Genomic DNA, 25,759 nt, shown 5'->3' on the forward strand with positions numbered 1-25,759 from the left:
CAGGTGCAAGTGTGGATCTGCAAGCTGTGGGAGGGGCGCCGAGCTCGGCGGGAAGGGACTTCTCCCGAGCGGATTCCTTTCCTGCTCAGGGACTACTTTCGGCCGTCGAGGGGCCTGACAAAATTACTTGCCTCACAGTTCACGGCTGAAAGGGAGCGTCCATTCAACTTTCCCTTTTCATAGAGAACTATATGGAGGACTTAAAGAAGTGAAATGACCCGTCCCAGGTCACAGCTCTGGCCCACACTGGGGTCCTGACTGCCAGTCGGCAGATATTCCTTCCTCTGGCCCTACCGCACTGCACAGGGTATCAATCCCAAACTCTGCTCCGTGCCCCGTGGTCGGAGTCTGCTCGATGGACTACACCTCCCACAATGCCTTTGGCCCAGGCTCCCTCCCTCCGCCCGGCTGGGTCCGTATTCGCCAATAGGAAAGCAGAGTTTCCAGGTGCAGTTCTCGGTGGCCAATGAGCGCGGCGGAGGGCGGGCCTTTCCCGTCCATTGTTCTCGGTGCCCCTCGGGCTTGAGCCACCTTGACTCCGGAGGTGCCGGGCAGTGCCCGGGGGCGCTTTTGCTCGCGGAACGACCGCGGGATTGGCATCTGGTCTCTGGAGAGGTGAGCCCGGAGAGCCAGAGCTGGAGCCGCGCGGGCCGGGAGAGCAGCCCGAGGCAAGGGGATAACGGGCCTGGAGCCAGTGCGGGCAGCCCTGTTGGGGGAGGGGCGTCGGGGGCTCTGTCCCCGTCCCGCGGGCCCCCGCTCCCCCGGTTTAGGCGCCCGGTTGGCTCAGCGACCGGACATGGACTCTTCTCCCTAGCGGTGAGCTCCGTGTACATCCAACCAGGGGCGCAGAGTTTAGACTGGAAGGCACAGTGGACGACATCCCGAGCAGCTCATTTTACAGATGGGGAAACTGAGCTTCAGAGGGGGCGTGGCTTGCCCCAGGTGAGACAGCAAATTAACTGACTAGGAACGGTTTTCCCGGGCTCCCAGTTAAGAGTTGTGTTATACCTGTGTTTCTTTTAGCCATTTGGTGAATACATATTGAGAGCTTCGGTGTTTCCACTAGCTTTTCTTTTTTGTTCTTTTTTAAAAAAGTTTTTCCTTCCCTATTTTTTTTTGTGTGGGGGGGGTTATCCGAGTCTACGATGTAGTGACGATTTTTAAAAATAACTTTTCATTGCCTTTTAGTCTTTATTTTAAATAATTTGTCATTTCACTGCTCTCAACATTTTGTAGAATTTCTGTCCAGGTTTTTTTTTTCCTTGTGTATGTGTTCATTTTTAAAAGGAATTGGGGTCATACTGTGTCTATGGTTTTTTTGCCTTGCTGGTTTTGTTTTTATCCATTAATTTTCATATGAGGATTATTTTAAATAATTAATGATTAATAATTATTGTCAGCATAATTTTAAAATTTTAAAAAATACATAGAGCAGAGTGCACAAATCTTAAATTTCATATGTATGCTCTTATGCAACCATTGTTAAATCAAGATATAGAACATTTCCAGCTCCACTGAGCCCCTTCTCAGTAACGGTCCCTCAAAAGGTAGCCATTATTACATTAGCACAGTTTATTTAATTTTATTTATTTGTTTATTTATTTTCGGCTGCGTTGGGTCTTTGTTGCTGTGCGCGGGCTTTCTCTGGTTGCTGCGAGCGGGGGCTACTTTTCGTTGCAGTGAGCGGGCTTCTCTTTGCGGTGGCATCTCTTGTTGGGGAGCATGGGCTCTAGGCGCGCGGGCTTAAGTAGTTGTGGCACACGGGCTCAGTAGTTGTGGCTCTCAGGCTCTAGACCGCAGGCTCAGTAGCTGTGGCGCACGGGCTTAGTTGCTCCGTGGCATGTGGGCTCTTCCTGGACCACGGCTCAAACCCGTGTCTCCTGCATTGGCAGGAGGATTCTTAACCAGGAAGTCCCACATTAGCATAGTTTTTAATATATTTTACTGTATGAATGTGCCATAATTAACCATTCTCCTGCTGCTGGAATTTTAAGGTGTCAAGTTTTCTTTTTGCAATTAGAAACAATGTTATGGTTGTGTGTCCTTGCAAATAAATTTCTCTTTACAAAGATGGTTACTTTAAAAAATAAATTCCTGAGGGGCCAAGGCTGGATCTAAGAGTACAAACATTTTAAAACTTCATATTTTAAAATATGCTAATAATGCAGTTGAGGTATTTCCTTCCTTCCAGTGAGCGTCAAAGTGTCTTGACATCTGATCCTTTGCAAATCCTTGAGAGGTCCCCTTCAGATAAGAAGGATAGGTGTTATTATCTCTACTTATTAGGTGGTCAGTGAGGTTGTATGTTAGGTCAAGGTCACTCTGCAGCAAGTCTGAACTGACTTAGGGCAGGATAACTGAGTCCTGGGTTCTTGCGAGGACTTTGAATTTCTGTTACTCATGCTTTGGTCTTTTGGAAAGAAAAATACTCTATTTTTCATGCTTGTGATTCTTCTTAACTTCTCTTGCCATATAGATGTTTTAAGGAATAAGCCATTTTTCCTTTAAGAGGGACAGGAAACTTCTGTTGATTTGCGGATGTAAGAATCATTTGGTGGCCTGACCTGGGCTGCTGTGAGTTAGATTGTTTTAGGACAGTTTACTTATTGATTCTAGTTCTCTTTCTCATTCTTAGCCAGACTCCTTGTTGAAATTTGAGGAGGGTGCTGTCTTCTCAGAGAGCCTGGCTGGAGAAGACTGAAGGTCAAGGTTAGAAGCCTGAGTGATTCCCCCCAGAACGTGGATGATGGCCTCGGAGGTGCCGAGAGTAACCACTCCCCTGAGCCCCTTAGTCCGTGTCCCTCAAGAGGAAGATGACCAGGAGGAGGAGGTCGCCACCATGATCCTGGAAGATGACTCCTGGGTGCAGGAAGCTGTGCTGCAGGAGGATGGCCCTGAGTTGGAGCCCTTTCCCCAGAGCGCCGGCAAGGGCAGCCCCCATGAGGAGGTGGCTGGAGGGCCACAGGGTGCCCTTGGCCGTCTTCGAGAGCTCTGCCGGCGCTGGCTGAGGCCAGAGGTGCACACCAAGGAGCAAATGCTGACCGTGCTGCCAAGGGAAATTCAGGCCTGGCTGCAAGAGCATCGGCCCGAGAGCAGCGAGGAGGCGGTGGCCCTGGTGGAAGATTTGACCCAGACCCTTCGGGACAGTGGTGAGATGCAGAACCTCGTAGGGAGAGGGTGGGAGCAGCCCTCTGAGATGGAAGAGTGTGGTGTTTGCAGAGGAGGAGAAGGTGGTATCCAGGACTGAGTTCGGGTCAGCCCCATCCCTCTACTCTGTCTGCAGGTGATCAGCCCATTGTCACCCCAAAATGCCCTGGTTGTGTGCAGTGACAGTTCCAGAATTTCGGTATAAGAGGGGCTTAGAGGACTATTCTCAGAGCCAGATTTACGTAGTTAGCACAGTTTTTTTGTGTGTAGTTGGAGCGGTTGGGAAGCTGATGGAGGTTATGGGGTGAGGGGCTGAAGACCCCCATAAACCACCCCTTGGCACTTTCACCCAGTTGTGCAATAAACTTCCAAATATTTAAGTTCCAGCAATTAGAAAAACCAAATCCTGTTTTAAAAAAGTGATTATTTTTGTGAAATCAAGGTGAATGACGAGTAAGCCAGCTAATAACTAGGGACTTATCTGTGGTACAAAGTCATCCCAGGCTCTTAAAAGAGTAATTCCAAACCTGAGCTTTTTGCAACAGTTAATATATTTGTCTCTTGTGTTATTAATACGTTTTGGGACCCATGCATGCCGTTCAACCACTCTGCCTCCATTCTGGTCTTCAGTTGTAAACTGGACTGCCTTGCTTACCAGATATTTACTTCAGATCTACCTGTGCCCCTAGGACTGTTTCAGGACCCCCAGGAACCAATGGCTGCCTCTGTGAGGATGTTCAGGGAACGGAGTGGGGAGAGGAGAGGAGAGGTCAGAGAAGGCTTCACAGAGGATGTGACACTTGAGCAGGAGTTGAGCTGGAGGGGGGTTTGGAAAGGCGCAGGGCAGGGGGAGGGTGTGGCATCCCAGTGGAGCTGAGGCTCAGAAGGGTGGACCGGTGTGGGATTGGTGGGATGACCATATAAGGAAGGCTGGCTGTTTGGAGTGGAAAGTGTGTTTTTCGGAAGGGGTAGGAAATAGGGTCTGGGGGAAGGGTGGGTGAGGCTTAGACCAAATGTCTTTGGCCTCAGCAAATTCTAAACTAGGGCCCCAGGGGCATGGGAGGAAGCTGAACTTAGCAACAGGATGCAGGTTTGATTACAGGAGGGAGAGGCCAGAGGGAGGAGAGCAGCCGGGAAGCCGTCTGGATGCTGGATGGGCAGTGATAGGGGTGGGTCCAAGGTGGGGACTGCAGGGGAAGAGGAGGAGACTGGACGCATGTGAGAAAGAACTAATAGTAACCCTAGCCAGCACTGATGGATCCTTTTTGTGGGCCAGCCAGCGTGCCTAGCATCTGATATGCAAAACTCACGTAAACTCTCAGAGAGCCTGGCTGGAGAAGACTGAAGGTCAAGGTTAGAATCCTGAGTGATTCTCCCAAGAACGTGGATGATGGCCTCGGAGGTGCTGAGAGGAACCACTCCCCTGAGCCCCTTAGTCCAGGTCCCTCAAGAGGAAGATGACCAGGAGGAGGAGGTCGCTGCCATGATCCTGGAAGACGACTCCTGGGTGCAGGAAGCTGTGCTGCAGCTTGGAGACAAGCGGAATTATCATCACCGGGGAAGATAAGTGACTCCCTTAAGGTCGCGCAGCTAGTACGAGGCTGAACCAGGATGCCAGCTCAGGGGTCTGAGGACGTGGCTAATGTTCTTAAGCATTTCGTCACATCTGATGCAAAGTCATAGTTGCCGGTGGGTTGTTGGAAAGAGGGGCTGCAGATGAGGAGTAAGACAAAGGTGACTAACTCAGAGGCATCTAGTCTAGAGGATTCAGAAGGCTGGAAAGGGAAGGTGGTTTGGGGACAGAGTTGTAACAATGCCCAGGGACTTGGGAGATGTGAGTATAAAGCTGTCCTTTGGAGAAAAGGGTGGTCGTGGAGGGCCACCTGTGAGCCCAGGCCTTCACTGAGCACCTCACATGTCCATCTTGCTGATAATCCCGTGAGGTGGGTGGAACTGTCATTTTACAGATGAGGAAATGGAAGTTCAGGAAGGTCAAGCTCTTCCTTGAGGTCACACAGCTGGTTAGTGATGGAGCCGGCCTTCAAACTCCAGTCTGTTTGCTTCCACGTGTGTTTGGTAGATCCCAGGTTTTATTTGAAGCAAAATACCTGATTTTCTTTGGCCCTGAAAAATAGCTTTTAATTTTACTCTTCCTACTTAAAAAAGCAAAAGCCTCATCCTGTTTAAAAACCTGTTTACTATGTAACGAGTTTGTGATGAACCTCAGGCTCTTCAGTGAGATGCTAAAGAGAGGCCAGAGGGGTGGAAGGCTGAGGAGAAACCTCTGGGGTTACTGTCCAGTTGGGGAAGTCACAAAGCAGGGCGTCAAGTCTCATCAGGTGTCTCTGAGGCAATGACAGGCTCCCACTGTGACAGCCCTCCCCACCTGGCTTGCTGGAGGGGCTTTGTGCCTTTCATCTTTCACGGAACATCCCGGATGGGGAATGTCCCAGACTGAGTGGGCTCGTCAGTGCTCTCATTTCTGCCATTGAGATCGTCTTTGTTGGTTTTCATTTGTATTAACACATGCTCCTGACCTGCCTTATGATTACTCAGAGGAACCTCTTCAGTGATCTCCATCCCTTCTCAAACATTTACTCAACATAAGACCACTTGATCTCTAGTCTGTTTGTCTAGCTCGGGACCTTTGGTCACATTTACCCAGCACATTTTCAAGGCCTGGTTAGACAGTGGTTGTTTAATATTTGACTAGCAGGCACCTCTAGGTGTTCACAGTTAAAATATCTTACAATTCCAGTTGAGACTGGACCTATATTAATAGTTTAAGTGGTAAAGCTCATCTCTCTTTGTGTTTCCCAAGGGCATGTTGATCCCCATACCCAGCCCTATTTCAGGCTCTTGGTATTTCACCTGAACTCTTGCAGCAGCCTCCAAAGGGAACCTGCCTTCAGCCTCTTTCCCCTGCATTGCTCCACTCCTACCTGAGTGATCGGGCACTCTCCTGCTTAAAAATCTTCTTGAGTTCCCCAGTGTCTCCAAATCAACCATGACCTCTTTGTCCTGCTTGCAGCCCGTGGCCCTGTGTGACCTGGCCCAGGTGCCCATGGCTGGTCCTCCTCTGATCCCCTTGCCACAGCTCTTGCTTCATTCAGACCAGATCTTGCTGTTTCTTGAACATAATCTGTATTTGCTGGCATTCACCTGTGCTCCTGAGTATTGACTTGGAGTGGCCTTGTCCATCCCTGTGTGATAAAATCCTGGTCTTCCTTTGAGTGCACACCTTTGGAGACCTGCTCCATAAAGCTGTCCCTCCGGCCCCTGTTTCCTGTCCCCAGTTCCACCCGCCTGAGAGCATCTCTGATCACCTCTGCTAGAAGTCAGCTCCCCCAGAACATTTGGATTCTCCTCCTCTTTTGGCTTTGTATCGTATTCTGTCTTGTTTTCTATTTGTATGAATACTCATCTTATTTCTTCTAGGAACCTATAAAATCCCCAAAGTCAAGGAACCTATCTTTTTCTTAACCTTTTTCTTCTTTTTTTTTTTAAGCTCTCGCAGTACCCAGCACAGTGCCCTATACATAGTGGGGACCCAGTAAGTATCGTCGGGATGAGGAAATGAATCCTTCGAGCCTCCCTGCAGGTGTGGAGAAGCTCACCTGCTGGGTCCATGAAGGAGGCAGATAGCTGCTTCCTTCCAGGCTTATCTGCCTCTCCTTGAGAAAGCCAAGCTAAGTTTTGTTTTAAAACAAAATGGGGTCGGGACTTCCCTGGCGGTCCAGTGGTTGGGACTTCGCCTTCCAATGCAGGGGGTGCAGGTTCAGTCCCTGGTTGGGGAGCTAAGATCCCACATGCCTCGTGGCCAAAAAACCAAAACATAAAACAGGAGCGATACTGTAACAAATTCAAAGACTTTAAAAATGGTCCATATCAAAAATATCTTAAAAAAAAAAAAAGGGTCAAGCCCAAAGTTGGCAGAACGTAGCCAGGTATATTTCCAAATCTAGAAAGGGAGACTAGGTAGGACTGCAGCTTAGACCTGGGAGAATTCTTAGGCTGGTAGGCAAGTCAAGCAGCTTAGTCCAGCAAGAGAGCACCTACTCTTAGGTTTTCATTCTTGGAAGCTCTGTATTAATCCTTTGTTTATATTCAGCAAACTCAGTGAATATTATCATATTTATGCTGTTAACCAAGATGTTTATAAACATAGAGAACATGTTTCTGAGTATGGAGGTGGGTACTATTGCCGTTTCTCAGATTCCAGAGGCTCAAGGATATCTCCCTTCATGGCCTGAGAATAAACCAGTAGGTGGCCTTTTTCACCTGTTGTTATCCAGCCAAACTGGTAGGAGTAGTCCATGGGACTGGCAGCATTTACTTGAAGGGACAAGCTTTGGATTTGGAAACCTAAGGTATGGTGAATCCACACCCCAGGGAGGACAGTTGCCTGGAGGTCTCTTGCACCGGGGAGCTGGTCTTGGATGTGGCCACCAGCGCACAAATGCCAGAGAAAATGACACTGTTGTGGGCTGGACGTGGAAGCCACAGTAGGGCATCACTGGTCCTGTGGAGACCATCCATCCAGTGATGTGCTCTTTCTTTTTATTTTTTAAAAAATAAATTTATTTATTTGTTTTTGGCTGTGTTGGTTCTTCGTTGCTGTGTATGGAGTTTCCCTAGTTGCGGCGAGCAGGGGCTACTCTTCGTTGCGGTGCATGAGCTCTAGGCGCGCAGGCTTCAGTAGGTGTGGCTCGCGGGCTCTAGAGCGCAGGCTCAGTAGTTGTGGCGCACGGGCTTAGTTGCTCCGCGGCATGTGGGACCTTCCCGGACCAGGGCTCGAACCCGTGTCCCCTGCGTTGGCAGGCAGATTCTTAACCACTGCACCACCAGGGAAGTCCTGTGCTCTTTCTTTTTAGATGAGATTGGCCCACATGGTTCACGCCTGGCAGCTGTGTTTTTAGCCTGTTTCACAGGCCTGTTGAAAGACCATTTATGAAAAGCACTAGTTACCTGTGTTGCTGGTTACAAATTACTGATGTAAAACCCAATACACTTCCTTTTTTTTTCTGGTGACTTGGAGAATGAGAACCCCAATTTTCCAGGGCAATCTTGCGTATTTGTCCTTGTAAAGCATCAAAATGTCTCAAATTCCAATAGCTGGCAGCCAAACCATACCTCTCAGAATGTCTCACATCGGTCTGTAAGAGGCCTGGGCCCTGGGGCCAGAAGCCGTTTCTCAAATTGTATGGCCTCATTTTCGGTTCAGAAAGTATAGTCACTAGAGTTGAGACAGCTTGTCCTTGAACTGTTCTCTAATTGCTCTACCCACCCTCATCTCACTTTCTGTATGAAGTAAGCGGAAAAATACCTTTAGAGCCCGGAGACCAGTGGACTCATGCCGCAGCAGCCTCCCCAAGATAACCCCAGACCAGTGTGGTTGCAGCATCAGGCTGAAAGGGGAAATGCTCCTCTCCTAACAGATTCTTTTTTTTTTTTTTTGGCCGAATAGCACGGCTTGCAGGATCTTAGTTACCCGACCAGGGATCGAACCCAAGCCCCCTGCAGTGGAAGCTCGGAGTCTTAACCACTGGACCGCCAGGGAAGTCCCTAACAGATTCATTTTATCTCATAGAAGCCCCACCACCCGAAAAAGAAACTGCTGCCATCAGAGGGGAGCAAAGGGGAAATTATGGGGCTCAAAATTGATAGATTCGTGACATATAAATCCTCTGACCATTAGTGTGGGGTCCCTGTGCCATCAGCATCATCTGGAAGTGTGTTAAAAATGAAATCCCCGGGGCTCCCTTCAGACCTACTGAACCGGAAACTCTGGGGGCGGTGTCCAGCACATGGGTTTAACAAGCCCTCCAGGTGATCCTGATTCAGCCACCAGTTTGAGAACCACTGTGCTAGGCCTATGGTTCTCAGACTTCTCATTGGGGTCCTGGAACCCACTCCAGGGATTCTGATTTTCTGATTTAGTTGGCATGGGGGTGTGGCCCAGGCAAGGGAGTTTTGAAAGCTTCCCAGGTGGTTCTAAGATGCAGTGAAGTTTAAAAACCACTGCTCTAGAGCCTTGTTACTCAGAATATGGTCCATGCACCGAAAACATAGGTGTCACCTGGGAGCTTGCTAGAAAGGCATACCTCAGTCTCAGCCCAGCCCCACTGAAGCAGAATCTGCATTCACCAAGATCTCCAGGTGATTTCATATGCACTGTGAAGTTCGAGAAGCACTCCTCTAGACTAGTCAGGAATGGAGATTATCAACTTCAAACCTACTCTTGTCCAACAGGTGAGCTGAGAGTCACAGCTGACCTCTCCAGCCATCCTCAGCATCACACCTGGCTTTTGGTGGGCACAGGCAGCAGCTTACCTATCTTGAGCTTGCTGGCCCAGCAAAAATGCTCCCTTGGTGACAGCAAATGAACAAATACTTTCATGTTTGTTAATAAGGGGAGTGAAGAGCGGTGCAGGGTTGTAAAGGTATATGTCTTTTTAAAGCCACAATTCTCAGTTTCAAGACAAAAACACTTTCAGTTCACTTAAATATTTGAAGTGTATACCATACAGAACTCTCAGAGAGATGTAACATTAACATATAACCGTAACTGTTTGGCAATCATTCATTTAAACCAATAACATCTCCTTGCTGTTTTTACCAGCGCTTTGTCTTTCAGGCAGTCAGAGTTCAGGGGGAACAACGGTCTCAGTCACTCAGGCGCTATCAGGTTCCCGCCAGTCTTGCCAGGGCAGCGCCCCGATAGGGAGAGCCCCACTTGGGTATCAGCTGTATCAGAATTACAGACCCACTTCTGCATTTTAGACCAGTGGCTCTGACCATGGTGTTGAGACACAGCGGTATGTCACAATCAGGGGGGAAGGACCTTACAAGAATTCTGAGCTTAACACACATTAAAGCACCAAAGTTTGTGACCAGTTATGTCATTGTTATAGATAAATTACAGCAAATTCAGGCTTATCCCCATATTGACAGCAATTTTCCTTACACTTATGCTGGTACGCTTTGTAGCATGGGAGAGAAAGCAGAGGCCTCTGACCAGGCAGGAGGACACACGTGGCCCAGTTCAAGGAGAAGCATTCCATGGGAATGTGCTGTGCATGTGAGTCTAGAGCCCATGTCAAGGGCAGGAAAATACAAGATCCATTGATTTAGACCGAGCTGCAATTGTCTAGTAACCAATAAGGGCCCTATGGCAATTCAGGAATCATTCAGTGGATGGACCGTTCAGTGGATGGTGTTTGGACAGTGTTCTGACCCTTTTGAAAAAACTAAAACTGGATCTCTAATTCACAAGTTACACAGAAATCAATTCCAGATGAGTTATAGATCTATACTGTAAAAGATCTGGAATCAGCTATAGGAGAGGATTTTTGTAATCTTGCAGTGGGGTGGGACTTCTTAATCTTAAACAAGACAGAAATCGTCAAAGCTGGAAACATAAAAAGTCTTTTATATTAAAAAAATACTGTGGACACTTCCCTGGTGGCGCAGTGGTTAAGAATCCACCTGCCAATGCAGGGGACACGGGTTCGAGCCCTGGTCCGGGAAGATCCCACATGCTGCGGAGCAACTAAGCCCGTGCGCCACAACTACTGAGCCTGCGCTCTAGAGCCCGTGAGCCACAACTACTGAGACCGCATGCTACAACTACTGAAGCTCGCATGCCTAGAGCCAGTGCTCCACAACAAGAGAAGCCACCACAATGAGAAGCTTGAACACCGCAACGAAGAGTAGCCCCTGCTCGCCGCAACTAGAGAAAGCATGTGTGCAGCAACGAAGACCCAACACAGCCAAAAATAAATAAATAAGATACTATGAACAAAGTTCAACGAAAATGCACAGACTGGGAGGAAATATCTGTAACAAAGTCTGCAGTGTAGCAGATAAGAGTCAAAATCTTGCTTTGTAAGAGCATCTACAATTCATAAGAAATTGTCAACCCAGTAGAATAGAAGGTAAAAGATATGGTCCGGCAACTTAGAAATGAATAAAAACAAATTATATCCATATGAAAAGATGTTCAGCCTTACAAATTACCAGGGAAATACCCATTAAAGCAAGATACTCTTCTTTTGCCTGTTAGGCCATCAGAAATTGAATAGTGTTTCTAAGAATTCTCTGCCTTTTTGAGCATTAACTTCATCTTTTAAAATTAATTCCAGAATTTTTCTAGTAAGGTATCAACTATTTTAAATTTGCTAAGAGTACATAAAATGATATATAAGGGCCATAAATTCTTTTTTCTTGTTATGATGGTAAAATACATAACATAAAAGTACCATTTTAACCATTTCTAGGTGTATAGTTCAGTGGCATTAAGTACATTCACATTGTTGTGCAGCCGTCACCACCATCCATCTCCAGAAATTTTTCCTCTTCCCAAACTGAGACTCTATACCCATTAACAGTAACTCCGGGCTTCCCTGGTGGCACAGTGGTTAAGAATCTGCCTGCCAATGCAGGGGACACGGGTTTGATTCCTGGTCCAGGAAGATCCCACATGCCGCAGAGCAGCTAAGCCCGTATGCCACAACTGCTGAGGCCCGCGTGCCTAGAGCCCATGCTCCGCGACAGAAGAAGCCACCACAATGAGAAGCCCACGCACCGCAACAAAGAGCCCCTGCTCACTGCAACTAGAGAAAGCCCGCGCGCAGCAACGAAGACCCAACGCAGCCAAAAATAACTAAATAACTATGGGGCTTCCCTGGTGGCGCAGTGGTTGAGAGTCCGCCTGCCAATGCAGGGGACGCGGGTTCGTGCCCCGGTCCGGGAAGATCCCACATGCCGCGGAGCGGCTGGGCCCGTGAGCCATGGCCGCTGAGCCTGCGCGTCCGGAGCCTGTGCTCCGCAACGGGAGAGGCCACAGCAGTGAGAGGCCCACATACCGCAAAAACAAAAACAACAACAACTAAATAACTAAATAAAATCTATTAAAAAAAAAAAAACACTAACTCCCCTTCTCTCCCCACAACCCCTGGCAACCACCATTCTGATTTCTGTCTCTATGAATTTGCTCTAGTAGTTTCGGGGGAGATCAAAACATTTAGAAAATGAGACCCCTTCTTTCCTGTTTCCTTAATGCCTGACTCATCTCTGAGTTTTCTCTACTGGAGATCTGGCCATCCAACCGCTTGCTCACAAGCCTGCTTCCTCAGAAGCCTGCCTCCCTGTATCCAGTCTCATCCACAAAATGTGCTCATTTTGAAATAGCAAACACTCTTTCTACTGGTGAAGTTCCTTTTTAAAGAAAATTCCCAGCTCCTACCATCTCATCCCATCTCTGCCCATTAATATGTTGATGATATTCCCCTTTTATCTGACCACATCAGCTTCTGCGTTTTCACTTTCTTAATTGACCACCCACAAAAGAAGAGAATTGCCCGCAGTTGAATGTACTCTATACTCTTGATTTCACCAGTGTCACCTTTTCTTGAGGAGGAGCTTGGGAGGAACCAGGATCCCTCATCCTTCCCAGCTCAGTGATTTTTCTTTTCCCCATTTGGAGGCCCTTGTTAAGTCAGATCGCCCGAAGGGTGCTCTTTTCTGTCCTTTAGAAAGGCTCCCGTGCCTCTGTGTTATCAGAGACCAACCTTAAAAGAACTCTCAACCTTCCTTTGGCCTTCCCTGGAGTATAACAGTCTTGAATCTTTGTCTACGTAAAGGAGGATAGGACTGGTCCTTAAGCAGCAGACAGTGAGGGGGTTATTGGGTCAGGATTCTGCTCAGATGGGCCTCTGCAGTGAGGTGGCAGAGGAAGATAATCACCCAAATTAAGCATCATGTCTAAAGGCTCCCAGATTATAAAGGAATTCTCTCATATTCTTGTCTAATAGTTCAGTACTAATTTTTTTCCCTTTAAATCTTTGATCTATTTGAGATTTGTCCTAGTATGGGTCCAACTGAAATTTTTCCATTTGACTTAACTGCTTGTTCCCAGCATCATGAATGCTGGTGTCTTTTGGATGTGGTGTCTTTTCTCCATGGATTGGAGAGGCTACCCTTATATTCAACATATGTGAAATTCCCATGGTCATAGAGATGATTTTTTTCTGTTCCACTGGTCTGTCTATTCACGAGCCACCTGAATTCACATGTATTAAATTCTGAACTCACATGTCTACTGAGTCTATTTCTGGAGGTTTGGTTTTGTTTCATTGGTCTGATTGTCTATTAATGTTTTAATTACAGTAAGTCCCCTACATACAAACAAGTTCTGTTCCGAGAGCATGTGCATAAGTCCAGTTTGTTCATTAAGTCCAACAAAGTTAGCCTAGGTACCCAACTAACACAATCGGCTGTGTGGTATTGTACTGTAACAGGTTTATAATACTTTTCACACAAATAATACATAACAAACAAACACAAAAAATAAAACATTTTTAATTTGAAAGTACAGTACCTTGAAAAGTACAGTAGGAGAGTACAACAGCTGGCGTCCAGGGGCACGTTCATGTCTTTGAAAGTTCGTAACTTGAGGGTTCGTATGTAGGGGACTTACTGTATTGAGATTTTATGTTTTAACATTTGACAGAGATAATTGCTCCCCGCCTTACTCCCCTCATTTCAGTCAGTAATCTTATCTACAATAATGTTTATTTTTGTACTGTTAAAGACTCTTATACTTCAGTTACATGATTTGCCAGTTTTAAATGATAACCTTTGGACTCCCAGGTATACAGATGAGGCAGTTAATGAATATATCCTATATCCCAGTTTCTTCCCCACAACCCCAATTTTGGTTAGCATGTCATTTCTACATGTCTGTGTAACATTTACATTCTCTTTTTTCACTCTAATTGCCACAGTAGTTTTAGACGTTGTTCTAAAGTTAAATGTATCTGTTCAGCCCCAGTCCTTTTGCTCTAGCATTGCCTTTGTCTCGTGGTTGACCGAAATTCATCTCCCAATAGTTTCCTCAAGAAGGGTCATAGGAACAGTATTCTGCGAACTTGTGTATATTCAAAGCTGTTGGCCTGTAAACTTTATGCTTGAAGGACAGTTTTGTTGAACGTAAAATCCTTCACATCCGTTTTCTTTGCTTGCATGTCTTGTAGCTCTTGCTGTATGATCTGCAGGGATTGAATGTTACCGGAGAGAAATTTGAGATGGTTGATTTTCTTCCCCCATATAAGTGATTCGATCTTTTTACCTTGTTGTCCCCTGTCTCATTAGTAACCACCCTGGGTTAGTTTTCCTTGGCACACAGTGTACCTTTCAAGGGTTCCTCTTTTTTTTTTTAAATGTATTTATGTATTTAATTTTTTGACCACGGGGTACATGGGATCTTAGTTCCCCGACCAGAGATCGAACCTGTGCCCCCTGCATTGGAAGTGCAGAGTCTTAACCACTGGACTGCCAGGGAAGTCCCATCAAGGGTTCTTCTATCTTTATAGATTATACTTGAAGGATTTGTTCTATTCCTTTGGCTTAGTTTCCTTTTTTGAGAACTCTAGTTATATATTTATTGATTCTCCTTTTATCTCACTTTGGTTTCTGTCATTCTCTTTAATCTTTTTTTTTTTGAACTTTATTTTTTTTTTATACAGCAGGTTCTTATTAGTTATCTATTTTATACATATCAGTGTATACATGTCAATCCCAATCACCCAATTCATCCCACCACCACCACCCCGCTTTCCCCCTTGGTCTTTAATCTTTCTAACTTCTTTCTTTGTTTCCATCTCACTTCAAATCTCCCTTTCCGTTCCTGTGCTTTCCAAGGTGCCTATTTTCCGTTGAGTTCCTCCCCGTTTTGTCTTCATTTCTCTGGATTTTTTTCCCTTCTTCCCAGATCACATTTCCTCTCTTCCTGTTGTCTCTTCTCAACTTCTACTTTGTGGTCTTCCTTCACAGAGGCGGTTGCTTCACTTAACATTTTTTAGGGATGAAAAATGGCCATTTTTCTCAATAACAATAATTCCTGTGATTCACTTGGGAGAGTCAAGGCTCTCTCCGCTGCTTTACAGAAACAGAAAGCTTCCTGCACACACAGCTCATCTGTGTGATTCTGTATAATTGTAGCCTCATCTCCCTTGCTTCTCCGAACCAAAGAAGCCAGCCCTGCTCACCCCAGTTCCCAAATGTACCGATGTACTTGAGGGTGAGTCCCTGACCCTCAGGAAGTGATTTTCTGCCTGAGCTTTTTGAGACACTGCCCCCAAGAGCGCCCCCCTCCTGCTTTCCATGCTTGTTCTCTTCACGTTTTCCCTCCTTGGCTTCTGCCCAGTCTCTGCTGTTTTTGGAAGCCCTTACATGTATTTTGTTGTCTGCAAATTGATCTCCCTCCTGATCTCACTGAAAATGAAGTCTGAGTTTTTGTTTTTCCTGTTGCTTCTGAGCTCAGCCTGGAACATACCAGTTCTGATTTTAGGGCAATGAAAAACCTTATTAACTACTGTCCCTATTCGGAAGAGAACAACTACAAAGGTCATCACAAAAGGGTTTTGGGTCATGTTAGCTTGAAGAAAATGAATCAGGGCCTCAGCCTGGAGGTTCTTTTAGAAGAGATAATAGCAGAGCTCTGTGATAGAAACTTGCAAAAGAGCAGTCTTGCAGGATGTTGAGGAAGCACAGAATTTCTGGCCCTAGCCAGGCAGGAGCTTGCATGGTGCCCCTCATTCCTGTATCCATCCCCTGGAGATCTGGGGGAGGGGGGCCCGAGGGCAATTATAGGAGTCCACAGATTACCAGCAGCATGTATGTCAGTGTGAGCATGAAATGTAATTATATGCTTAATTGCAAGTTTAAGTAGATCTTATTTTGACTAAAGACATGAGTGGAACCTAGGTTCAACCTGAGAGATGTAGGCCACATTGTATCATGTTCATATACGGAAATTTACATTAACTTATAGAGACTAATAATCACTGAATTGAGCATCTAACCTTAAACAGTTTATCAGCATTAACAATGGAAATGTCACTAGGACTTTGTGTAATTATTTTGCTAATTGTCTTCCTTGCTATGAATGGAACTACTTTCTTATGAGGTCTGATGTGTGATGTTAGGTCTTAGTAATAATCAGGCTATCACCTTTATCAGTAAAAGCATTGACTGACTTCTGTATACTCTATAGAATTTTTAAAAAGGGTTGAAGATACCTTACAGAAATAGAGCACAAAGAAATTATAGTAAAGAAGAAAATATTGGGAAGGAAAAAATGAAAGAACACAAGTTGCACGCTGTAAAAACATCCAGTATTCCTGCTCTGGGCTTTTGGCTCCAAGCTTCCAAGCAGGCAAGGCAGAGAGGGAGCCACAGTCAGGGGCGTGAGGCAGACACAGATCACTCAGAAGAGAAGCTCCTTTTGATACTTCCATCAGAGAGAAATTTCCTCCTCTGGCTGATCAAGAGGATATTGTGTAGTATAAACAATGTCGTCAACAACTTCCTGGCAGCATTAATGTTCCTGACAGCTGCTGACGTAAAAAAATGCACAATGTGAGAGTTGAGGGTTAAGTTTTATTTGGGAGAAAATGAGAACTATAACTCGGGAGACAGCATCTCAGGTAGCTCTGAGAAACTGCTCCAAAGACGTAATGGGGGAGGTCAGTATATATGTGATTTTGGTGAAGGGGGAGTATACACAATCAAGCACATATTTTTTTGCAGAAGGTTTCTGCTAGTCTCGTGAAGGTTACTGCTAATCCCGAGGAGCAGACGTCACCATGAAGGAATTGAGTGCTTTTCTAGATACGAGGAGATGCAAGAATTGGGCTCATAAAATGGTCTCCTGAAAATATTAACTATCTGAAGACCTGTTCTGCCAGTTTTTCCCAGAGCATGGAGGGCCTCATTTCTGCTCTCCACCCTGAACTCCTTTCAGGGGGAGTTGAAAGTCAGCAGCTGCAGCAGCATGTGATTTAGTCCTTGTAGATGGCAAGTGCCAGTTTGTAGCTGACACAGCCATTAATTTCTTTCTTTCTTTTTTTTTTTTAATATTGATTAACAATGTAATGTTAGTTGATAGAAGTTCATTTCTTTTTAATTTTTTACTTTTTGGCTGTGCTGTGCGGCATGCGGGATCTTAGTTCCCCGACCAGGGATCGAACCCGTGCCCCCTGCAGTGGCAGCACGGACTCTTAAGCACTGGACCACCAGGGAAGTCTGTGATTAATTTCTAATGACCCTTCTTAGAGTGTTCATCAGTGTCAGCCAGAGTCATTAAACCAACACACAGTTCAGTGAACACAGGTCTGCCAGTGTCAGAGCAGTGTGATCCAGGCCCACAGCTCTGCTGGCTTAATCCTGGGATAGACTTTAGAGTCTCTCATTTGAGGAAGGGAATGCATGTTCTTCCAGCAGTCCTCCCTCATGATTTGTTTCACCCAAACGTTTGATAAGTATTGGGCAGTAGTTTGGCAAGTTTCTGGAAGGTAGATATTTTGTATTACCGATAGGAGATCTATCTGTAGACTCTCACTGCAGGTAAATTTGAGGGCTCTTTTTTTTTTTTTTTTTTTTTTGGCTGCGTAGCATGTGGGATCTTAGTTCCCTGACCAGGGATCAAACCCGTGCCCCTATAGTGGAAGTGCGGAGTCCTAACCACTGGACTGCCAGGGAAGTCCCCAAATTTGAGGCTCTTTTAACTGCCCACTTACTTGTTTCCAGTCATGTGTATAGACACATAGAGTCCTTGTTGCTAGTGCCCTGTCATCTTGTCTGTATCTTACTTAAATGCCAACTAATAAGATTATAAACATCAGACATTTTAATGCACAGAATTATTATATAAGCTCCATTTGAAAGGAGACTGAGCTTTAGGGGAATATCTGTGGTACCAATAAGAAACTCATTCATTCATTCATCAAATTTAATAGAGCACCTACTAAGCATCGAGCACCATGGTGAGTATCGGGGACTATGTACCCTGTTGCTTTCCTTTGATCAGGAATTTGAAAATTCCCACCTGATCTCATTTCCCAGTGGAGAAACAGGTAGAGACCTGAAACCCACATCTTTAAGACTTAGAAATTCTGGGTGATCACCATAAAGATATGAGACCTGGCAACTGGATAACCAGTTAGAAGGAAATAAACCTGTCTTTTTTTTTTTTAAGTTTTGAGGGTTCTCTAGCCTTTTTATTTTCACTCGAAGTTTAATTCATTTTAAATTTCCCCTTTGGTTTTCTTTTCTCATCATTACAGGAAATTGAGTACAAATTGTACAATTTTCTTCATTGTTTCAGATTTTGAGATCCAGAGTGAAAATGGGGAGAACTCTAACCAAGACATATTTGAGGATGTTGAATCAAATGAAATGTTCTCCGAAATGCCTGAAGGGGAAGGCATTCCACAATCTGACTGGGAAAGTGACTTGGAGAGAGACTGCAGCTCCCGGGGGCCCCGGGGAAACACCCCGGGGGAGGACCATGGGGAGGTGCCACCCCAGAGCAGGGAAGTTGGACAGCTCATAGGCCTTCAGGGCACCTACCTGGGTGAGAAGCCCTATGAGTGTCCCCAGTGTGGGAAAACCTTCAGCCGGAAATCCCACCTCATCACGCACGAGCGGACCCACACAGGAGAGAAATACTACAAATGCGATGAGTGCGGAAAAAGCTTTAGTGATGGTTCCAACTTCAGTAGACACCAAACTACTCACACCGGAGAGAAACCTTATAAGTGCAGGGACTGTGGGAAAAGCTTCAGCCGGAGTGCAAACCTCATCACCCACCAGAGGATCCACACGGGAGAGAAACCCTTCCAGTGTGCTGAGTGCGGCAAGAGTTTCAGCAGGAGCCCCAACCTCATCGCCCATCAGCGGACTCACACGGGGGAGAAACCGTACTCATGCCCCGAGTGTGGCAAGAGTTTTGGAAACCGGTCCAGCCTGAACACGCATCAGGGGATCCACACGGGAGAGAAGCCCTACGAATGTAAAGAATGCGGCGAAAGCTTTAGTTACAACTCCAACCTCATCAGGCACCAGAGGATCCACACAGGAGAGAAGCCGTACAAGTGCCCCGACTGCGGGCAGAGGTTCAGCCAGAGCTCGGCCCTCATCACCCACCGGAGAACTCACACGGGAGAAAAACCTTATCAGTGCAGCGAGTGCGGGAAGAGCTTCAGCCGCAGCTCCAACCTGGCCACGCACCGGAGGACCCACCTGGTGGAGAAGCCCTACAAGTGCGGGGAGTGCGGGAAGACCTTCAGCCAGAGCTCCAGCCTGATTGCACACCAGGGGATGCACACGGGCGAGAAGCCCTACGAGTGCCTGACTTGTGGGGAGAGCTTCAGCTGGAGCTCCAACCTCATCAAGCACCAGAGAATCCACACGGGTGAGAAGCCCTACAAATGCAATGAGTGTGGGAAAGGCTTCAGCCAGCGCTCCCAGCTGGTGGTGCACCAGAGGACCCACACGGGTGAGAAGCCCTACAAATGCCTCATGTGCGGCAAGAGCTTCAGCCGGGGCTCCATCCTGGTCATGCATCAGAGAGCCCATCTGGGAGACAAGCCATACAGGTGTCCCGAGTGCGGGAAAGGCTTTAGCTGGAATTCAGTCCTCATCATACACCAGCGAATACACACCGGGGAGAAGCCCTACAAATGCCCCGAGTGCGGCAAAGGCTTCAGCAACAGCTCCAATTTTATCACACATCAGAGAACTCACATGAAGGAGAAACTTTACTGAAGGGGCAGAGAGGGAAGGTGAGGGACTGGCCCAGGAGGGCACTTGCCACTCTGCCCCCAGACAGGGATGTGTCTGTAGAAGAGCCATTCTTCCTAAAGGCTTGTTGGGGATCTTTGCCAGAATCTTACCCCTGCTCACCCTCATTTCTAGGATCCCATCGTCTTAGTGGTCAGAGTCAAACCCCGAGAACAGAGCATAGGAATGGAAGGTCGGAAAGCTGGGGCTTTTTCTGTCACGTTTCTCGACTTGATTGGCTCCTTCTCTCTCCATCCTCTGTGCCCCAGTTTCCTCTTTGGTAGAACAGGGGGGATATTTCTCTGTGTGGAACGGAAGACAGCATGGCCCACATTTTAGAGAAATACCAGAAACCTGTTGGTGTTGTCTGGTCGTTCTGCTGCCAGTTGTTGGGCTAAGGTGCCTTCACCCGAGCTGCTAGCATCCCAGGGCCCCTGCCATGGCAGAACTGGCCCTTCCTGCCTTTGTGTCCTGGGGTTTGATTTCGGGTCAAGGTGGAGGGGCTTCTCCCATTCTGAGTCATCCGCATGAAGCTAAAGCCCTTTTCTCGTTCTAGAAAGTGTCAGGAACACCGGAACACGAGGGAGTCTGGCCCAGAACCAGTGTCCCAGTACCTTCCCATTGATAGGAGTTGCCCAGGGCCTGCCAGGGAAGGCATAAATGGAGGAGATGTATGTGTTTGCTCTTGTCTCTGCTTACTGTCCTGGGGTAAGTCGGCTGTGGGTCGGTGGGGACACATTTATTCTTGCAGGGTTTTAGTTTTTGAGTGTGAGGTGAAGTCAGAGCCACCAGCTGCCTCCCCCTGGTGGATGGTATTTCTGTCTTCTTCAGGGTGAAACAGTCCTGCACTCTGCAGGGTTGCCTTGTGTCTTTACCCCCCAGATACATGGCCCTGTAATCATCACTCTGTGCACTTGTCGTTTTTATCTTATATATGCAGATCTAGAATTCTGTCTGGTAGCTTTTGTATACAAAGAACGTTATTTTTAAGGAAGTGTTGATTTTGAGGACACATCACCTGTACCCTGGAGAGATTTGGGCTTGAATCAAGAGTTGTCCTACAGATGTCGCCCTTGATCTTGGGATGCTACCAGGGCTTTGTTCTTGGGTCCTTGAGCTATGAAACAGTAAAGACAGGATGATAGCAGGTGAAGGGCTTTGTTAGGAGGGAAGAGGAGGGTAAACAGGCTTTTCTCTCCTACACGTAGGGCCTGCCTTCAGAGCGCACCTTGGTTCTTACAGGGTGGATGCTCCAAATTGCCTAATAAAGTACAGTCCCACTCTTTTCCTGAGTCTGTCTTTTCACATGTGTTAAAAACCCGAACTTGACAAACCCATATCTCACTTCCCCACCCAACTCACCTCCTGCCCCAGGCTGGAAGCGGTCCAAGACCTTTAGGGGGAAAGAAATCACTTGCTTCAAAGAGCACACCTTTGGGTGAACCTAGTCCTGTGTGCTTGACCAGTGCACCCACCTCTCCACTGCTCTTTGCTATCTCTGCATCCAGTCTGTCAGCCAACACTTGGAGAGGCAGCTTTGGCTAAGGTGCCAGATGATTCCCAATGGTCTCCTTGGGAGGCCGTCTCCATCCAGAATCAACCAAGTTAGACACAAGGAAGCTCTGGGCAGTAGCAGTTGTTACACCAAACCACGTAGGCTGTGAAATCCCCGTCACCGATTCCATTCCTTCACTTACAGGGCAAACATTTACTGAGGGCGTGTGTACCATCACCATGCTAGGTGCTGGAGAAAGGTTGTGAACAAGAAGTTCCGTTACCCGTCGTCATGCCGCTTTACTAGGAGAAAGATTTCCATCTGTCTGGGAAGATACAAGAGCTGCCCTGCCTGTAAGGGAGAGTGGACAGGCGGGTTTCCTAGGTGGCATTCAGTTCTGGAATTTGGGTTGTAGAAATGGTGTTTTTTCTCTTTCCCTTAAGCTCAACTTGAGAAAAGAATTGGTATTAAGGTTTTTAAACCTTTCTAACTAAGTTTCTTTTTTTATTCCTCCCTACCTGGTATAAACACAAAATGTCCTGGAAAGAAAGGAAGCCAGATTAGCTGAAATTGCAGAATTAGACTGGAACCAGGTTGGGGAAATGACAAATGGTGGTTCTAGAAAGGTTGAGAGCCCATTGCTTCCTGTCCTGCTTGCACCTAGAGGGGGTCTGCAGAGGCAAGGAGGGGTCTTCATGCCGGATGTGTTGGATGGAAGGACACGGCCTTCTTCCCCTAAAAAATGTCAAGAAGCCCCAGCCCCCTCGGCAGATCTGCCTCTGCTACGTCTTTGTTCACAACTCAATTACACCTGTGTCTCTGTAACAAAGACTATTTCCTCTTCAAGGTACATATATTTAGGGACCGAGTTTTTGTTACCAGTTTGTTTCTAAGTTCATGGGAACAGCCTTGGGACCATTAAAAACCTACCGTAAATGGTTTTTTTTAAAGGCATCTGCTTTACCCTCAGTGTGGCCCCCAGGCCCACCTCAGCAAGTCTTTCACGTGACTTTGGTCACTTCCCTCTCCCCGGCCCCGCAGTGGCCGCCCTGTACCCATTGCCCCTCAGACCCACGCCAGCCCCCAGGCTCTGCTCACCTCTGAGAACCTTGAGCCTGCCAAGCGTGGCCTCCCTCAGTGTCCCAACCAGCAAACTTCTGTGTATCAAACCCTGTCACTTCCTTGCCTCCAGGCTCAGCCGAGATGTGTGCTTTTGGTTTAACAGTCATCTATCTCCACCTGTCACTTGCCTCCACCTCCCTCCAGGACTCAGGACCTTGCTCATCTGCTATTTCCTCTCTCGATTTCCAGTCTATCCCTCTCTACTGGCTTCTTCCTGCAACTTACTCACCTCCTGCCCTTGTTCCTAGCGCCTCAAACTTGCATGTTCAGAACTCAAGTCCCCCACCTGCCTCCCTTGATCAGGGTGCTGGTTCCACAGGTGTGTTTCCTCGTTGTGAGTAGCACTGCCATCCACTCAGTGTCACCCAACCCAAAAACCTAGGAGTCGTCCAAGACTCTTCTTCCCTCGAATCCCTTAGAGCCGTTTGGAAACCAAGCCCTTCTCAACTTTTCCCAGACCCGACCCCCCTGGCCTAGTTCAAACCCCTGCCCGACACTGCAAAAGCCCCCTTCCTGGTGCCCCCCAAGCTCCCTCTGGCCCTGCTTCCCGCTACTCCATCCTCTGTGTTGTAGCCAGAGTGAGCGTCCTTCCACAGCAAAGAACTGAGCCTGTCACTACCTAGCTTAAACCCTCCGGGGCTCCCCCATCCCCCTAAGGAGGGCAGATGAGGTCTTCCTGATGGCCTTCCTGATGGGGGCCTCTGTGGAACCTTACGTTCATACCTGGCCTTGCCCTCGTCACCACACCTCTATGCCCTTGACCATCCTCGCCCCCTGGCAGCTCCCCTCAGTGAGCCCTGCTGGGCCTCGTCTCTCTGCTCCCTCTGCTCCCTCTTGCGGATTGCTGGGCTGCCCTGTCTGCCCAGGGCGCACCTGCACATCTTTGAAGACTCAGCCTGGGTACCACCCCCTTCGTGAGGTCTTCCCTGCACTTGCCTGGAGGACGTGATCCCGCCCACCACACCCCTGAGCTCTCCAATTTCGGTGCCTGTGACTCTCATTGCATTGACCTGTTTTGTGATTCTGCCCTGTCCCTCTTCGAGTTTTTATGCTCACACCCCTACTGAGGTTCCAAACTCTCCAGCACTCAGAGCAGGGCCTGGCATGTGATAGGAAGTCAATAACTATATGCCAATTGGGTTCTCTCCATACAGTTGTATGTAAATGCAAGAGGCGGATGGAGCCCAAAATTCTGACCTGGAAAATGGGTTAGGTTTCCTACACTTCCCTTTGGTAAGATGATTAAGTTATTTTTAACTTCAGTGACCTTTCACCTCAGTTACAATTTATTGGTATCAGTGAATGGAGACACAGCAAAAGACATTTATAAAAACCAACCCACCAACCAGAATCCTAACGAAAAAGCTTTTGTTTTTAAAATGTCACAGATCATCAAAAGTCAGTGAAAAACATGCATCCCCTTTCTTATAGCTAAGTCCGTAGTACACCATCTATTTCTCTTCTCTCTGGGCAAGCGGTGAAGCTTGGAGACTTTATCTTACCCTCACCCTTTTAATCCCAGGGTATTCGTATAACTATATCCTGAGACAGTTCTTGTTTTAACTTTTTGTTGAAACATAACACACGGTGACTTCCCTGGCGGTTCAGTGGATAAGACTCCATACTTCCAATGCGTGGGGCACGGGTTCAATCCCTGGTCAGGGAACTAAGATCCCACAAGCTGCCCGGCACAGCCAGAAAAAAAAAGGAAATATAACACATAGATAAGTGTACAGCTCATATAAGTTTTACAAACTGTATACACCTGTGTAACCAGCACCCTGATCAAGAAACAACTTAGCAGCACCCCAAAGTCCCCCCATCAGGTCCCCTCTGGGTCAGTAATTTGTCTCCTCCTGACCCTGTTCTGAAGTTTGCAGTGGGGCAGGTGGAGTGTTGGGAGCTGAACCGACCTGGCTCTAGACACACTTGTGCCACTTGTGTCACTTTTAATAGAGATTTTACATTTTGAGGCAGGTCATCATGAGACTTCCTCTTGTTTTTCATGGAATTTTATTTCCTTTTGGGTTGCATTTCTGGTTTACAATAAGCCATAGTAGCTTAGTGTAACACAATTTATGGTTCAGTATGTACCTTGCCCTGCACCTGTGGCTTAACACGCTACTCCTGAAGTCAATTAACCCCGCTGCATTATTACAGCCACGAGAAACACCTAAGGAACCAATGGAGAGAATAACAAAACACTAAAATAAAAACAGCATATTGGCTACTCCCCTAGTATCAAGATGATCCACAACTGTAACTGGTCCTTCCTTGCACGTGACTGGTGGTCGCCCTCCCCAACCCTTTATCCCTGATGGGAGTCCTGTCTCATAACCAGGGAGCTGTGCAGGGGCCCGGTGTGCTGGGCTTGCCCGTCCCACAGTCTTTCACAGACAGACCTGGAGTTTTTCAAATGCAGGGCCATTTTAACCTCCCTGCTGCCTGGCCCTGTTAAGCTATTTCAAATCTCTGGACAGAATATTAGAGTCTTTCCTTTCTCTCACCCTCTTGACTTGATAAAATAGCCCGTGGCCACAGAGGAGGTGAAGGTGGAATCGCACAGATGATGCTCAGGTCGTGAGACAGAAGGTTGCAGAGCCCGGTGGAGAGTAGGGGCTGTGGTTAATTCCCTTTGGTGCTCCACCCAGCCACTGGTGCAACTGAGCTCTTGCCTCTGGCATCAGCAGAGGCTGTGGCTCCTGGGCCTACCTGCCCCTCACTCCCTCTCCCCTGCTCACTCTTCCCAGTGTCCCAACTCTGTGAATTTTCCATCCATTCAAAGGCCCACGGCAGCTGTAGAAGAATGGCTGCTGGGAGGAGGAAGGTCTGGCTCCAAGGAAACACTTTGCCCAGGCCCCTCACAGCTCACAGGCCTTGGCAGGCACAGTGTGTCTGCCGTCTGTTTACACTGTCGGTGTCGGGGCAGGAGGCCTGCCAGGATGCCTCGGGCTGGCACATCTTGGCAGATTTACCACTCACGAGTTCCAGGTTTTGTGGTGCAGGCACCCAGAGATGACCAGACACTGGGTGGGAGGCTCCTGGTAACTAAATTTCCAAGAGACCAATATTCCAGAAGCCCAATTACTATTCATTTACTTGGGGATCTCCAATCCCAAGCCACTTTCAGAGCACCCCTTGTTCCTGGTCTCCAGGGACGGAAAACTGAAATGGTGGCTTTGTGATCAGACAGTGGCTGGTGATGGGCACGGATTGAAAGAAAGGGGTAATGTGACGCACCCCCCTCAGGTGATGAATGCTGCACTTCAAAATCCCCTTCTCTTCCCTGCCCCCCGCCCAGCGCTGTCGGCTCCGTCCCCAAGATTGCCTCGTTAACTTTTTTTTTTTTAATTTTATTTTTATTTTTGG

At 47.4% G+C, this 25,759-nt stretch overlaps 1 protein-coding gene across 2 annotated transcripts; it reads left to right on the forward strand.

The window, feature by feature from the left end:
* The first annotated feature begins 546 nt into the window (after positions 1-546).
* ZSCAN2 (zinc finger and SCAN domain containing 2) lies at positions 547-19,826 on the forward strand. 2 transcript variants are annotated; one of them, XM_082843367.1, is made up of 4 exons: positions 558-615; positions 815-942; positions 2,636-3,149; positions 18,317-19,826. In XM_082843367.1, exons 3-4 carry the CDS (start codon positions 2,744-2,746, stop codon positions 19,756-19,758), a joined length of 1,848 nt encoding a protein of 615 aa, XP_082699493.1. In that variant the 5' UTR covers positions 558-615; positions 815-942; positions 2,636-2,743; the 3' UTR covers positions 19,759-19,826. The 2 variants fall into 2 exon arrangements, with proteins under 2 accessions (XP_082699494.1, XP_082699493.1); XM_082843368.1 differs by lacking the exon at positions 815-942 and having other exon boundaries at positions 547-615; positions 2,640-3,149.
* Positions 19,827-25,759: the final 5,933 nt, after the last annotated feature.

The sequence above is a fragment of the Leucopleurus acutus genome (genome assembly GCF_964270905.1).
Source record: "Leucopleurus acutus genome assembly, chromosome: 1".
In the NCBI taxonomy this organism is placed as follows: domain Eukaryota; kingdom Metazoa; phylum Chordata; class Mammalia; order Artiodactyla; family Delphinidae; genus Leucopleurus; species Leucopleurus acutus.